The following is a 17,406-nucleotide window of genomic DNA, read 5'->3' on the forward strand; positions in this document are numbered from 1 at the left end:
CTATTACTGAGGACCATCTCAAGTGCTGATTTTTATCTGGAATCCGAGAGTTGACATGGAGATACCATGTGTGTCTATGAGAGAATACCCCCCTATGCATTACAGACTGGGCTTGCCTCACGATTAGACTCTGGAAGAACTCTTGCTCTCTCATTGTTCTCAGTGTAACTAACCTATCCTGGCATAGCAAATGATGCATTTTTCAAAGTAAAACAAAAGACGATTAAATTACAAATAAGATTATTCAAAGGCAGGACTAAGTAAGACTTATTTTTTAGAAAAGTCTGTAAAAATAATGTAATACTCTCGTTGTTTCAGATAATATGAAGAACTTGTCTCATCGCTTGCTCACATGTGACCTTACTTCCTCCTTCTACGGATCTTCAAAATGATTACTAGTGTCAATTTCAGCTTCTTCTGACTTGTTGAAAAGCAAAAGATACATGTTTCATCAGGAAAGTTCCCATCAAAGAGTATATTGAAGGTAGCACCAATTGGGAAAGGACCAACTTCATAAAAATAAACAAGCACACTGTAATAGTCATGTGAAGCTGATTCTCTTGGAAAGAATAATAAAGGCACCTAGTTCTGTAAGGTCTTGAATTCAAATATGACTACCTTGATGAAACAATAAATAATGGGACACATCCGGATGGGTGACTTTGTCACAAAGCTTCTACATTCTTAATGAAAGTTACCTGAACATGCCTAGTACAGTTGTACAAGAATGCTAATTTAAACTGACTTCCACAAATGCTTTATCTTACCCCATTTTCACAAATAAGGTACATTTACAACCTGAAAACATGTCACAAAGTAAAGATTAGGCTACACATTAGCTTATGGGGAGTGGGCCTCACAGCAGGTCACCTCGCTAAGTGTCATACAAAGAAAATACTGCAAACATCTCGCTTTAAACTGTTTTTTAAAGATTTTTTTGTTAAAAAAAATGAAAAGAAAAAAACAATTGTTACATTTGGATATAGAGTCTAAAAATATGGTGGTGATTTTGATTAAGAACAGTTTCATAAACCAAGGAGGCAAAGGGCATCATTATGAAACCATCTGGCTAAGAATAAGTCCTAGAAACAAGAGCTCACTAGACCTGTAGCTCCTCCAAGGCAAGAGATTCTGTTCATTCATCTTCTTATCGCTAGGGCACAGAAATATGACACGTGGGAAGTTCCCGAGAAAGGTTAAATAAACAAGTGTTTCCACAGAAATGAAGTTTATTAAGATTTGTTTAATAAGTAGATTCATGTACCTAGTTAACCACGGCTAAGGACTATTTATTCCATGAAATGGACTTACCAGGAGGGTGGCAGACAAACCATGTCGTGAAATACTCTATCAACTCATGGCCCAAAGCTTTAAAGAAAAGAAGAAAAATCAATCCTAGTGTTGTAGGTTGGGTAAATGTGATTTCGGTTTGGTTTTTAAAATATTTGAGTCTCAAGTCCTGTTTCTGTTTGTGGACAAATTTCCAAGTTGCTCTGTGACATTTCTGTGACTCTGACACCAATGAGTAGCTACAACTTGAGATTGCAAGGGCAGAAACTTACTAAGACACGGGAAATATCATATGCACAATTATGTGCCTGTGGGCCAAATATTCAGGCCCTGTGGGTCATATTTGTACTATTTACCAGTGCTACCTCGCTCTTGCAGTCCATAAATATTTACTGAACGCCTATATTTTCAAAGCATTGTGGTAGGGTATTTGCTGTCATGACTTTAGAAAACTAAGGGTTTTAGAAGGTTAGAAATAAACCTTTGCCAGCCCTTTAGTTGAGGTCGGAATGAGGTAGCAACCAGAAAATGGAGAGGAGGTGTGTTTTTGAGACTCTGTGTGACTATGACTCTGCCTGGCACATGTATTTCCTGACTCTTAGTTTCATAGCTAACGTTCCTACTCCTATTTGTTCCCTATGGTTCTCATAGCAAGATGGCGCTACACCATCATGGGCTACGGGGTGATTGTGGCAAACTTTTTTATTATTAAAAGACTCAACTGGAGTTAAAATCAGGTTGGATCACTTCTTTCTCAGTGCCATATGGTCACTTCCCTTGTCCTGCTCTTCCAGTGTTGATGCTATTGCATTAGAGTTAACTGTAAGCTCCTTTAAGGCAGGCCATGTATCTCCTCAATGACGATGCCCAATCCCTGGCAAAGTCAACTGTGGACAGCCTGTAATACAGAGTTTGGATTTAAATTCAGGCGGGCTTCAACCTGTACCCCACCCCACCCATGCTGAGGTGTTTTGTTCTGTAGGAGGGACTCATGAATACAGGGCTGGACGTACACAGAGGGAAGACTTCTGTGAATAAGAAACCAGGTAAATCTCTTAGATTTTTTCATATAATGTGCCATGCTCACACCCTATTTTAGCTTCTCTGGAATTATCAGGATTTCATATTTGAGCATGAACTTGTGGCTGCCACATTCAGCAAAGAAAAACACAGGATGCCCAGTTAACTCTCAATTTCAGATAAACAAAAGATAATTTTGTAATAGAACTATTGTATTTTATTTTTATTACATTTATATTTTTATTACATTTTATCTAGCAACCTTATCTGCAAGATGATGAGTAAATGGGATTAAGAGACGATAGAATGAGATGTATCTCTATAATTCTGTTATCATTGCCAGCCCTTAGACAATAAATGCCAATTACACTACCTGTAATTTTAATAATTAAAAAGTTTGCCACAATCTTCCGGTGGCCCATAATGGGATAGTGACATCTTGGTGTTAAAACCATAGAGAAATTTAGGAGTAGGAATATAAGCTATGAAACCAAGAGTCAGGAAAGGTATGTGTCAGGCCCCATAGATATCATAGTCACACAGAGTCTCAAAAACAACACACACTGTCCATTTCCTGGTTAGTACTTCACCCAGACTTCAATTAAGCATTTAAGGGCAGTTATGTTGAATAACTGTATATTCAACAATAAATTTTATCTGCATGAGAAATCCAACAATCCTCCTAGATTTCTTAACAGCTTGACTTATAAAGGGAAAACAGAAAGTCATAAAATCATAAAGATCAATTACAAATATGGTGATGGTTATACCTTCAACTTGCAAAGCACATTAAATCCATTCAAAGTATTTTATGTCCATTATTTCATGTAATTATTAGTGTGGTGTTTATTAGCAATGAGAGAATGGAATGTCTGTTCAATCTATTGTTATGGCCCATTTGCAAATCTTGATATCATCCATTGGAACCACAAATGGGAAGAGATTCAGTTCCTTTTTCCCCTTTAGGAGTCTGTCTGTTCATTGATCAGTTGTAGGCTTTCTCTCAAGTCTTTTTTATAACTAGTCCCAGATTTGGCATTAATATCAGAATATTTTATTTTTGAGCTACTTAGCTGATTATGCCCATGTAAGGTAAGAATTTTAAATAAAATGGAATCAAAAGCAAATGAAAAAAAATTGTGAGAAAAGGCCTTTCTCTTTAACTGTAAGCCCCACTATAATGACAAATAGCAAAAACTCAGTGATTTCTGAATGAATTAACCAAAGTATGAGTGCAGGAACAAATGAACTTCAAATGATAGTGTGCTTTAGTCCTAATTCAATTCACTCCAAATATCGCCAGCCTAATGAAGACTGCTGTTGAAAAGGGTCACTCGCTAAAACCACAAGTTCAGAGGCCAGAGCCATCCAGAAACCATTTAGTGCAGCTCCATGGAAAGGAAATCATTTTCTGGAGTCATCTGAGACAAAGAGGTCTATGTCATTAAGCAACGAAAATGCCACAATCATCCAGTAATGAACCATCAAGTGCTACTCCGAGGCAGGGCATTCTTTTCTCTAAGATACATTTTTTTTAAGTGCAATTGAAGTTCATTTCCTTTCACCTGGTCCTCGATAAATAAGATAGCAAGTCCAAAGGTGCCTAGAACAGTGGCCAGCACTTGATGTGTTCAATAGCTTCTTGCTGTCTGAGCAAAGTAGGTGATGGAATCCTAACCCTCTGTTGGACAGGTGTCGTCATTGTAATAGTTTGGGACTTGTTTGTTTAAACCACCATCTTCCATTAATATCACCTTTTCTCCCAATTGGTTACAAATTCAATTCTTAATTTGTCCATATAGAAAGAAGACAGGTGTGGTCTGGCTTTGCCCAAAGGCAGAGTTTTTCCTGCTATGTGCCAAATGACTAAATGAATAATGGGAACTATCTTCTACTTTAAATCAAGTGACTGGCATATCATAGGTTTCACTCATTCTCTTGGTCATGCATTCATTCATTCATGCAATAATTACTCATTATGTGCTTTCCATGGGCATCACTAAGCTAAGGTTACATATTATTTAGTCTTATTCAATCTTCACAAGTACCCTATGATGTTGGTGTTATTTCCTTGGGTTTATATATAAAGAAACAGGTTAATATGGTTTAAGCAACATGCCTACCATCACATCACATGCCTAACATCACAGAGTTATGGTGGAGCAAAGACTCAAAATACATCTGTGTGGATCCAAAGTTCATGATTTTCATTTCTACTTCCATAAGTGAAAAAAATGGAAGAAAATGAGGAATTTTCAGAGGAACACAGCTACGTTGTGGAGGAAGATGTACAGGACCAGCTGGCATATGTCTCCTGAAGAAATTCGGGGTCTTCAAGTACCGGCCCCACAAACCTGAGCCTTTCCAGATCTCAGGTGGGCTCTCTTTTCACACGCACAGATCCGGCCTTTTAACCTCCTTCCCCTCTTCTGCAAGGACATTCTGTGCATGTAGCTTTTTTAAATGGCCACATTCGTGACACAGTAGTTATTAAGTGTGGTGTCAAAGCTCCTATGCATGTACTCAAGGAGTGATTTTCCCAGAAATCTATCTTTAATCATGTAATAAATGAGAGAGGAAAAGAAAGTGGGGGAAATGCTTTAAAAATTTCTCAATAGCAAGCACACTACAGCACAGCTGGATCAGGTAAACCAATAAAAAGCAGGAGAAAAATAGTAGCCAGAGATGCTGAAGCTGTGTGGGCCTCATAGAATTTCTCTACCTTCGGGGGACACATCCAAGTACACAACACATAAAAAACACATATTACAGGAGAAAATTGAAGCGCTTAGGCTATGTTGCAATGCTGTCAGAGATGTCAGAAGAAAGGGAGGTGGGAAGAAAATGTAAAAGAGAAATGAATGTCAAAATGACTCCACAGAGGGACCGATATGTGGTTCTTCAAACTATCTAATGGGACTTGATGACCAAGAGAAACAGGAAAATAATGCTATGCAAAGTGATGACTTGTCTTAAAACAACCTTCATTTTCTGGAGAGTAAAATGTCCCCCCTCCCCCCCAGTAGCCACAGAGAGAAAGAGAATGAACAGTTTGGCTGGTGTGACTATGAAGGTGTGAGGTCACATGTCAGAAATCCTTATTCCAGATAGAAGTCATGTGAACTAACAAATGTGTGATAGAAAATTACTGGCAGCCATCAATCCTGAAATTCCAAACAAGAGTTAGATTAATGACAACTATATCTGAATTGCCCTGGATCTCAATCTAGAGACCAGGATGTGCTCATTGGAATTCAATCCAATAGCAAAAGCTATTTATGGAGCATTTTCATGGTGCCAGAAACTCTGCTAAGAACTTCACATGCATCAGATCATCAAACTTTTCCGCTGAGACCACTGATGCTTAGAACATGACTTATGCCAAATCACACAGGTAGTAAAAGACAAAGCTGGATTTGCACCCAGGTATCATATCCAGAGCACCTGCCTGTACAATACACCTTTCCTAAAATGTAGGCCTCAAGGAAGTGCCCTGAGACAAGATGGCATTTTAGTAGTTATATCATTTCTCACCTGAATTTCCAAAGCAAGAATGCCAACCTAGACATGTTTAACTAAGTGTGAGAGTACTTACCCACCAAAGTACAGAGCCCTACACATACTCACTCACCCTTCCCCTCTGTTTCCCTCCTCCTGCACGTCACACACCCACCGGACATAGAGCTAGTTTCTGGGAGGAGGCCATCTCTTTGGTGTGCATTTAAGCAGGAAGTGCCCACCAGAGTGGTCCTATGGGCTCACAGCTAATCAGCAAGGCTCTGCAGCAAGCTTCAAACACTGAACACACATGACAAGCACCCGCCAACTATCAAGCCCATCGAATGATGCACAAAAGCTGGAGTGAGGCTGAGACTGGGCATTGTTATTAATAACAATAGTCAATACTGATGACACTACATTTCAAATGATCTACATTTTAAAGGTTTGCTTTAAAATTATTTTTAATTATTGATTTCAGAGAGGACAGGACAGGGAGAGAGAGACAGAAACATCAATAATGAGAGAGAATCATTGATTGGCTGCCTCCTGCACACCCCACGCTGGGGATTGAGCCTACAACCCAGGCATGTACACTGACTGGGAATTGAATAGTGACCTCCTGGTTCATGGGTCAATGCTCAACCATTGAGCTACACCAACTGGTCCAAGGTTTCCTTTTAATGGATTATTAGGGTGAGGGGCACAATTCTGCCATATGCCTGAAAAGGGAGTACAGGAGCTTCAGTACTAGCTTGAAGTTAACAGTGAGCAATCAAGTTAAGAATGGCTGTTTCTGTGCAAGACAGGGAAGGAAAATCACACAGGATGCTGGAGAGTAAGTGTGCCAAGTCCACATGCAGAGGGCTCAGGAACCCACTCCTCTGTTCGCCCTGCCTTCTGTCATATCAGACATGGTCATTATTTGCCACTTATGTTCCTGGAAATGTGTGAATTGACGAATCCATTTCTTTCCCATTAGCTATGGGAGGATGTAGGGATAGGATGGGGACAGGAGAGGGAAGATGCTCTGACTTCGACTTTGAAGTCAGTGGACTGGAGGCCCAGTGACTCGCCAGCTGGGACCCTCTGGACCAACTTTCAAGATGCTTTTCAGCTCTAATAGTCTTTAATCACTAATCTGTTGACAAAGAGGAAGTCACTTACCTCTCCTACCTCCAGGAGAAACCTACCTCTCTGGAACTGCTAGAGAACAACTTCCCAGATGTGCCGCAAGGCAGGGACTGGCACGTTGGTTTAGGGACACACAGCCCGATATCAGACAGGTCCAGTAACCCTGTCTATCAGGTTCTCTCCACACCAGCCACTCCCAGCAGTCTATATTTCTCCCAATCATGTCCCACCTGGGGACATGAGGACAGTGAGGACCCGGGGGGGGGGGTGCAACACAACTAATACAGAGGCACAATGCACCTCCCGAAGCATCCTTATTTCCTGAATTTTTCACTGCTCCCCTGCCCCACTTAAAGTAGATCAGACCATATCCTAGAGCTTATTTGAAAATGCCAGCACATCGTTCAATTCAATTGTTGATTCAATTCTTCCAGTTAAAAAAGTCCAGAGATCTAGGTAAAGGGATTGTTTTGTCAACGTTCTGTTTGTTGATATAAACTTTCCCCAAATGTCAATTCATTCATTCAATTATTCACTCAGCAAATATTTATTGAGCACCTATTATGTGTGAGTTCATGTATTCATCAGAGAATTCAGCAATAAATAACATCAAAGTCCTGCCCAGGTGGAGATAACATTCTAATAGAGGGTGACAGGGAACAAACATATAAGCAAACGCATATTATGGGATTCACCTAGCTTAGAGATAAGATATCTCAGAGCCAGAGGGACCCTCTAAACAGAGAGATGGAGAGGGGGAAGAAGCAGGTTTTCCTAGTAAGGGGTAAAGAAATCTCATTGGAATATTTCTTGGTACCTAGAATGAAAGTGATTGGGGATTTTTTTTACATGTACAAGTGAAGACTGTATATGCAAATGTAACGGTGAAGACTTATATTCTCCCTCAGAAATGCAAAGCTCGTGGCTCCCTGGAAGGACTCACGGAAGAGCCACAGCCCGCAGCCCAGGCCAGCAGGTGCCTTCTCAGCCTGGCAAAGGGTGCCTGGACCACGAATGGGTTAAGGTGGCAGCGCCTGTGCTGGGAGCGCTGCATAAACAGCGTGTGCCGGGCGGGCGTTCTAAGCCCGCTGCATCTTCCCGGCTCCGTCCCGGCTGTCTATCAGCTGTCACTCGCCCGCACTTCAGCAGCGTGTGCTCATCACCAGGCTGTCACCTAAGCAGCTGATGAGGCTTGGCTCCGAGCTGTCAATCATCTTTGTTTCTCTTCTCTGCTTGGGAAATATTTTGGCTCAGAGAAACAAAGAAACCTGGGCAACAACGGCTCCGAGTCAGGCATTCCTCCTGTCCATGGATGTAAGCTCCTAAAGAGGCACTGATCATGCCTCACCCCCAAATGATGTCGGGGTGAGGGGTGAACAGAGGGGAGATGGGGGACCTGTTTTATTAGAACAGGCTTTGAAACTGTAATTCTGGTTCCCGGAGCAGACCCTGATGAATTCCAAACAAACAAACCAAAAAAGCGTAGGAATAAGGAACGTAAAACAATGATAACTTGAAAGTATCTGAGCTTATGCCTAAAAAAAAAAAAGAGAGAGAGAGAGAGAAGAAGAGGCTCGCAAGATGGATGACTGCTTGGTTGGAAATTATTCACCATTGATCAGGCAGGCTTTTAGGGAGAGAGTAATTGTTGGATTGCCGAGTTCATTTATCTCCTAGGAACTTTGGAAACAGTGGCTTCTAAACCCGGCTCTCTCACTGTCTCGGGCATGTCTTGGGGGCACCCACACCCAGGAAGGCAAATTAACTCATCAGGACCCCATCAAGTGGCTTACCTGTGCCTGCAACAGGGTCATTATGCTGAATAAAGACACTGAAACAGCCCATTGTCTGACGTACTAGCTGCCGCCCTCACCCAAAATATTTTTTAGAAATGCCCCACGCCTTTAAAAGCCCAAAGTACCACAGATCCAAAGACATGCTCCTGGCACTGAGTTTCCATAGGGCAGCAAGTCCAAGTTGCTGAGTTGCCCCAGTCTGCCACTATTGCAAATCACCATGCATATATTAGCATAATTAATGAACTCATCATGCAATAGATCCGAACACTACTGAGTTGCCTAAAGTCGCCAAAATTAAAACACCACCACCAATAACTTGTTGTTCCCAATGGCTTTGAAATACAGTTAGCAGCCATCAGATCTTTCAATCGTTTTTAGCAAGAGCCTGATTACCTATAAGTTGCCCAATGCTCTGGGTTGCCTCCTTCAAACATCCTGCGGCTGGTTCCAGCATCATCTCCTCCCCATGTTTGTGACACATGGGGTGTTCTACCCTCTGACAGATCCTTTCATATGGGCAACCCTGGTTTCTGCAAACACATCTCGCCCTGATGTAACCGGACATTAATTGCCTGGGCGCTGACGTATCTGTGCCTGCCAGTCTTACAGCAGAACTAGCACATCTGATCTCTGACAAGGTGACTGAACCTAATCAGGACAGATCAGCTGCTGCCCAAGGTGCCATGGGCTGTAATTGGAGGATCCTTACGGAGTTATCACTCGCAGGAAAGTCAGGGGACTATAACTCTGTCAACACCAATCCCAAACTGTATGTTCAAAGCAGCTGGGGTCTCCCCCACTCCCCCCCACCCCCAGAAAAGATAGCAGTTGGCCTACAACACCTGAGATAATTGGTAAGAGGAAATTAGAAGGATGTTGCTGATACAGTAACTAGGAGCAATTTTTTAAAGGAACCTTCAGAAGCAGAACACTGGGAGGGAGGTGTGAGCTGTCAAGATAAAGGGGGGTCCCGGGGAGGAGACCAGTGGGAAATCTCTGCAATTCACCTCCCACTTTTCATTGAGTGACTTGGTTGCTATTCGCCTCGCTTGCTAAACAACCACGTGTCCAAACACTCTAAGCCTCGACGGAGACCCGGCTGCCACCTATGACAAGGCCTTGAACGGAAGCAAGAACGTCAGGAGTGGAGGTATCACTGTCAGGCTGTCGGCACTGTGCTAGTCTCTGAAGACCCCTGGGGTCTTCTTAGAGGCGCAAAAAGAGGAAATATCAGAAAAACAAACTTCGCTCTTACTGTATCGCTTCGGTCCATCTTCCAGACAAAAGGAAAGGGTCAACGTGGCGTCATCTTCAAAAAACTCCGTGGCGAACGCATCCCACCAGAGGTTGTCACTATCCTGCAAAGAGACGGATCATTTACTTAGCAGGCAAGTGTGGGAAATATCTCAGAGGGGGGAGAAATAGAAAACCCAGGCGCTGCTAGCATATGTGTGTGGGTGTTCTAGAAAGAGGGCGGGCTGGTGTAGGTCACTCTTCAAATGAATTGCCTCTAGTGGGGACTGAATTCCAATTCAATAAACGAGTTCATGCAAACCTGGTGAAAATTAATTTTGGAGGATATATTTGGGAAGATTCAATAAATTTACTCTGGAGCACAGTGATATTTTCTTTTAACAAAAAGGTTAGTATTTCATGTAAAATACATTCAGCTTTTTCTCTTTCTCGTTGCTCTTGTAAGAGTCCAATTTTATAAACAGAAACCACATTATTACAACTAGGTTAAGGCGGGTACATTTTTAAAAACACAATTTATTCCAAAAGGGGTATGTGTGGCTTACAGCCCTACTCTGTGCAAATATTCCTATAAGGAATCCAGGTGTGGCTGCTACATGGATATATGTAGATGGATGTGTTTCTATCTAGATGGTCAAAGAAATCACCATATGCATATGGATTGTTTTTAAGGATTGTTTTATAGACAACCCCAGCTTGTTATTTAAGCAGCTATTAAAAGTGAAGCAGTTCAGCAGAATGCAAACCATCCTCATGAATCCCTTTTGTTTGTCTTGGGATGAGTGCTTCCCTTGCTCATCCAGAAAACACTCCGAACTTGGCCCAGTTTAAGGTAGTGAAAATCAGTCCTATTCTCCAAGGGCAGAGGGGGCCTCCTATCACAGGAATTAGGAAGGTTATGCAGAGCATCATGTTTAAATGGGGGCCTCATGTTCTGGACCGTGGCCCATTTACCCCTAAATTCTTAAGCACATTCTTTTTCCAGAAGATTGTTGGTGGGTGCCAGACCTCAGGCCCAAGATGGTTCGCAGCTGCCTGTCAGAGCGGGGAGGGGAGATGAGGGGGGCTGCTGCTCCCCACTCGATAGCCCCCGCTGCTACGGCCCTGGCGGAGACATCCAAGGCCTGGAGTCTTCCCGTTAAGTTGTTCTGCTTATGACAACATTAGGTTGTTGTCACTGGCAGGCTTCGGGAACAAGCCTGCAGTCCTGGCAAGAATAATTAAGGGGCCACTGAAGATGGATGCCATACTCTTTCCAGAAAAAAGCAAAAAACAAAAAAAAGAACAGACAAATGAATTTATTTTCAGTCTCTTTTTTTCTGGCCTCCTCCCAATCACCACACCAAAAGCCAGCACTCTTCTTAGTAAAGACACAGTAAATAAAAACCACCCAAGGGCAATTCATGGAGCCACATCAAGCTACCCCTTTTTCTCATTTTGAAAACAAATATTAATTGAGCACTTATTATGTGCAGGCCCTCAAGGTATGCAGATGGATGAGAGACTGGTCCCTATCCCCAAGGGCTCAAAACCCACTAGTAGGAGACCTCCAAGTGAGCAGCTAACAAGTAGCCTCACTCCATACCTGAGACCATGGCACAAAGCTTGGGAGCCCTGGTGGCTGGCAGAGCTTCTAGAAAAGGCAGTGGGCTTAGAAGGGGAAGGGGCAGCTACAGAAAGAAACACTATTTGGGAACCTGGATGCACTGGCACATTTTATTTCACATGGCTACACAGATGGATAAAGAATAAGTTAACATGTATTGAGTGCTTACCCCATGCCAAGCACCACTGCATTTTCCCACTTGCTCTTCACTACCTCCCTGCTTGTTTGTTTGTTCTCTCTCTCTCTCTCTCTCTCTCTCTCTCTCTCTCTCTCCAGTATAACAATAACATAATTTTCTTGTGAGCAGGGCTTCTGTTTTGCTCGCTGCTCTACCTCCCAGGCACCCAAATGGTGTGGAGCCCATGATATCACTCAATAAAAGCTGTTTACTGAATGAATAAAGCTGCTCACCTTATTAGTCCTACTTTACAGCTGCAGAAGCTGAAGCTCAGGTGGCCAATGTAAGCTGCCAAGAACTGGTGGCACTGAGATTTAAACTCGGACCCTCGGACATGCGAGACCTGCCCCGGCTCCTCTGCCTCACATTTCCCCAGCAGCCTTTGGGAAGGCAGGAGTCAGGGCTCAGCAGAAGGGAGAGAGAGCTGAAAGGGACTATTGTGTCTCAGGTTGGTTTTTCTTCCCAGTTCCTCGCTTGTCTGCGCTGCCCCGTGGCCAGGACTCATACCCAGGAAGCCTGGCACTGCCCAGTATATCAGGTGGCCCGACATCCTTGGTGGAATTCACTGCTATGGGAAGACCTCAGGCCTCGGCATCATCCCAGCTACAGGAACTTGGACAACTTATTTCACTCCCTGAGCCTGTTTCCTTCTTGGGAGGTGAGGGTAATATTCAGACGGACAACAGTCACAATTGTCTTGCAGAGTAGATGCAACAACGACAACAGTAATACTAACAGTAATACCTCAGGGTAAATATGAGCATTCACTACCTCAGTGGGTGTAAAGTGCCCAGCAGGGAGCCCAGCACACACTGATGATCAGTATCATGCCCATCCCCTGCACTGTCTCATTGTCATTGCTAAGGGGCGAGGCATTCCAGAAACAGCATCAAAATGGACCTGAAAAAACCATCCATTCATCACCAAGCACGTTTCCCTATCACGTCCCCTGGGTGTAACCCATTTGCCTGGCAAAATGCCTGTCTGGCCCACAATTAAAACTCTGAGCAGAAATTCAGAAATTTATCAGTGCTCTCCTGCCCTGCTGATGGTTCAAAGGCCCAATGATGAAATCAGACACTCCACCATTTTCCTTAATCAAACTCTGCTTTCCAGCATTTCTGCTAAAAAAGAAATAAAAATGGGGCCCTAAAGGTAGAAACCCAGGGAGGACCCAGGCTGACCTCAAGTTGCTGGGATGGAGCAAGTATGGGAGGCAACGGATCAATGTTTCTCTCTCACATCGATGTCTCTCTCACCCTCTCATTAAAAAACAAACAAACATGTCCTCAAGTGAGGATTAAAGAAAAATATATTAAATGTCAAGTACAGGCCAGTCTTTCATTAAAATAAGATATATTTTTATTGATTTCAGAGAGGAAGAGAGAGAGAGAAACATCAATGATGAGAGAATCATTGATCTGCTACCTCCTGCACACCCCCTACTGGGGATCAAGTCCACAACCTGGGCATGTGCCCTTGACCAGAATCAAACCCAATGCTCTACCCACTGAGCCAAACTGGCTAGGGCAAGGCTAGTCTTATATCAGCCTCACGTGAGAGAAGAAAATTATGGGAAGAACATACATGTGAGGGTCCCTGGGTTAATACTAGTACCTATCACCTGATATTTTCTAAGAGCTTCACATGAATTTAACATCTTACATTCACAACTACCCTAATTGCTACCCTGGGGTAAAGCAGGTGGCCTTAGAGAGAATGTATATCCTTAACCTCTGTATTACACTGACTTCAACATGGAAACTCTGCCTCTTACTGGCTGGATGACCTCAGTCAAGTCCTCTAACTTCTTTGCAATTACTTGCTCATCTGTAAAGTGGGGATAATATTTTATTAGTGGAGCATGAAGATGAAGGAGTGACTGCCCAGCACATAGCAGCTGCTCAATAAATGGCAGCTATAATTACTCATTATTGTCTCATTTGACCCTTAAATATTTATAGAGAAATCCTTTGAATCCCAACTTTTGAACCCCCTTTTTCACTGTCTCCTATATTAGGAGAGCATGAGCCACTACCCCCACTATAATTAGAGTGTGGATCAAATTATCTGAATTTCAAAAAGTTACACTATCAGTAAAAAAATCAAATAACTAGCTAGAAAGTGGTAAAGCTACTTGAGAGTCCGCTTAACTCCAGTTCATTTTTAAATTGATCTTATTTTCCTTAGAGCAGTTTTAGGTTCACACAAAACTGAAAGGAAGGTACAGAGATTTCCCATATGCCCAACCCCCACACCTGGGTAGCCTCCCCATTATCAATATCCCCCAACCAAGTAGTACATTTGTTACAATTAATAAACCTACCAGCCCATGTTTTGTTTGTGTGTGTTTTTCAAATATTTCTTAAAATGTGATTTTCCACTTTAAATTGAAGACAAAAATGGTTCCACAGAATAGAAGGCATGACATTCGCTAGAGAACATAATGCCAGCAGAGCTCTGGCTCTCCCAGATTTTGCACATGTTCCCCCACTTTCATGTGTTTTTCCTAATAATAAATCTCCTCCTCAAACACCTCTTGCTTCCCGTTAGCTGCCTGGTATAGTTGCTGGGATCATATAGGCAACTTGGTGAAAGAAATCTGTATAGTAACAAGGCTTGAGTTCCAGGCAGTGGCTGCTATGCAGCTACAAGGCCTCTGGTGAGCCAAATACAAAATCTCTGGCAGAAGATCAAGCAGTTCTGACTGGTAGAAGTTCAGTTCTTAATGACACAGCTACCTCAGGAGCTATAGACAACACTGAAAAAATATCAGGCCAGGCCGTCATGACTTAGTGGTTGAGCATCTATCTATGAGCCAGGTTATAGGCTCAATCCCCAGTGCGGGGCATGCAAGAGGTAGCTAATCAATGATTCTCACTGATGTTTTCTCACTCTCCCTCTCCCTTCCTCTCTGAAATAAAAATATATTTTTTAAAAGTTAAAAAAATAAGGATCTCCATTATTCAACTCCTACTTTTCAGTCATCTAGAATGGTCTGAGCCTTGCAGACAAAGGCTATGAGTGCTGTGTTGGGCCACATGCGAGGAAGGTAAAGGGGGTAAGGAAATATAAAGGAAAATGGACTGTTAGAAATTCTGCAGGGCTAACTACAAGCTAGCACTGCCCCCTCCACCCCTTGATTGTAAACAACACCTCCAACATGGGAAATGAAAGACCCATGAAATGTCCCATTGTCCTTTGAGCAGGCCATGGCCAAGTGCAGGAAGTGGGTCAGTAGGAAACTGCAATAGTCAAGGTTCCAAGGCCGTTTTGTAGCACAAATTCCAAAGAGAAGCTCATTATGTTGGTTCTCCTTAAAGTTCAAAGGGAAGGTGCACCTGACCCCTCTCACTCATGCAGGCTATCCCCTCATGTCAAACGAACTTGGGGATCAACCAGGAGGTGCCTTGAGACTACCCAGCAGGTAAAGAGCAACCTTTTGGGTCTCCCAAGTGAAGGTTATGGTAAAAGCCCTTAAAAATAAACCAAGGGCCTGAGGTCTTGTTCCCAGGTGCGTGGACAGAGTGGGTATGAACATCAGATACTGGCAGACATGAGAGATACAACATTTGGTGTGTATATCACAGAAGACATTCTATCCAGGGAAAAGCCATCCTTACCACACCAAAGGCCAACACACTCAGGAGTTTGCCTATGTGCAGCCAAAGGGCCTTCTGCAGCTTATGTGTCTGAACCAAGTGGTCCCAGTTAACCACCTCCTCCCTCCTGTCTTTTGTATATGTGGGTCTTTTGGCTTGGAAAGTCCAGCAAATGCCAAGTCCCAATCTTTGAACCCCCTTTTTCACTGTCTCCTATATTAGGAGAGCATGAACCACTACCTCCACCATAATTAGAGTGTGGATCAAATTATAATGGAATCACCAAGTTGTAATACACATGTATATAAATGTCTGACTGCTGTGCTGGACTGCGAGATGCTCAAAGGCAGGGGCTGGGCATTAGGCATCTCTCCATTCTCGACAGAGCTCCCACCTATGGGTGACCCAGTGAAGGAGCAGGAAAACAGAAGGAACCGGTGGAGAGGCTGCGCCCACACTGTAAGATTCGCCTTGAACGTTGTAGGATTCTTAAGTGTCTAAACTCAGTGGCTGGGGGCCAGGACAGTGTGCAGACTAAGCCTTCCCTCTGTCACATTCATCGGCACAAGCCATGTATGTGAAAAGTCCTTATTGAGGGAGAAAGTTTAAAAATGAATTCATACCTACACAGCCATTCTATTGAGCCACCTTCTGGGTATTTTTCTTGTTCTTTTTCTGTGAAACATTGGTTAAGTAAATAAATGAGGTTTTACTTTATTAATTTTTTAAAAATATATTTTATTGATTTTTTACAGAGAGGAGGGAAGAGAGATAGAGAGCCAGAAACATCGATGGTGAGAGAAACATCAATCAGCTGCCTCCTGCACACCTCCCACTGGGGATGTGCCCACAACCCAGGTACATGCCCTTGACCGGAATCAAACCTGGGACCCTTCAGTCTGCAGGCTGACGCTCTATCTACTGAGCCAAACCGGTTTTGGCTATTAATTTTTAAAAGTAAAGAACAGAGGTTAATATGATGAAGACCCATGGACCCATTACACAGAATTAACTATTATTAAAATATCTTATTTTCCTTTTTAAAAAAAGTAAATTTTTTAAATAAAAACAAATGTCTTGGATTCCACCCAATATCCTGCTCTATTTTTCTCCCCTCCCTTAGGACCCCATAAACAGCTGTCTCATGAAAATCATATGACCCTTCCTAGCACATGTCTAGTACTTATGTACATGACCCCATTCATACACAGGCTTATTTTATGTTCCTGACATTTTATTTAAATGGTATCATGTATTGTGTTCCCTTCTTTAAACTTTTTTTTTAATTCCACACTGTGTTTTAGAGAACTATGCATTTTATAAATAGGGGCCTCTTCTTTTTTTAAATAAGCTACATGGCAGTGCACAAAATGAATGGAATAGAGTTTCTTTCAGCATTTTGCTACTAATGATCTCTAGACAATTTTGAATTCTTTGCCAGTAGAAGAAATGCTGTGACAAGTGCTTTCGGAGGGTCCCCGTGTGCATACATGCATGTAAGGATTTCCTCCAGGGCAGTGCCTGAGCCTGGGGTGTGTACCTGTCTATATCCGGCTTTTCTAAGGTGAGATCCCTGTGCTTCCAGATTGAAAATTTACAGTCTGACCAGTGCATGGATAGAGATGAAACAAAGCCTAATTCTAAATGACATATTTCTCACTGGGATCTACAGAGTCCAGCTCTGCCAGGAGAAAGGTGAGCATTGAGAATTTCAAAGAAGTACAAAAGAAACCATCAATAAAACAACAAGAAAGCCCACTGCATGGGAGAACATATTTGCCAATGTTATCTCTAGTAAGGATTTAATCTCCAAAAAGGGAACTCATGCAACTTAACAAAAGGAAGGTAAACAATCTAATCAAAAAATGGGCAACGGGCCTAAATAGATATTTTTTGAAAGAGGACACAGAGAAGGCCAAGAGACATATGAAAGCATGCTCAAAGTCACTAATCATCCAAGAGATGCAAATCAAAATGACAATGCAGTAACCATCTCACACCTGTCAGACTGGCTATCATCAACAA

At 42.5% G+C, this 17,406-nt stretch overlaps 1 protein-coding gene across 8 annotated transcripts in view; it reads right to left on the reverse strand.

Annotated features, from left to right (window-relative positions):
• Window positions 1-17,406, reverse strand: part of LDB2 (LIM domain binding 2) — a 331,993-nt gene that overhangs the window by 194,031 nt on the left and 120,556 nt on the right. For all 8 annotated transcript variants that reach the window (XM_006775838.2, XM_006775839.1, XM_006775840.1 and 5 more), the window contains exon 2: window positions 9,997-10,099. In XM_006775838.2, coding sequence (XP_006775901.1) covers window positions 9,997-10,099 — 103 coding nt within the window. The remainder of the gene's footprint in view (window positions 1-9,996; window positions 10,100-17,406) is intronic.

Source organism: Myotis davidii, unplaced genomic scaffold (genome assembly GCF_000327345.1).
Source record: "Myotis davidii unplaced genomic scaffold, ASM32734v1 scaffold204, whole genome shotgun sequence".
Classification (NCBI taxonomy): Eukaryota; Metazoa; Chordata; class Mammalia; order Chiroptera; family Vespertilionidae; genus Myotis; species Myotis davidii.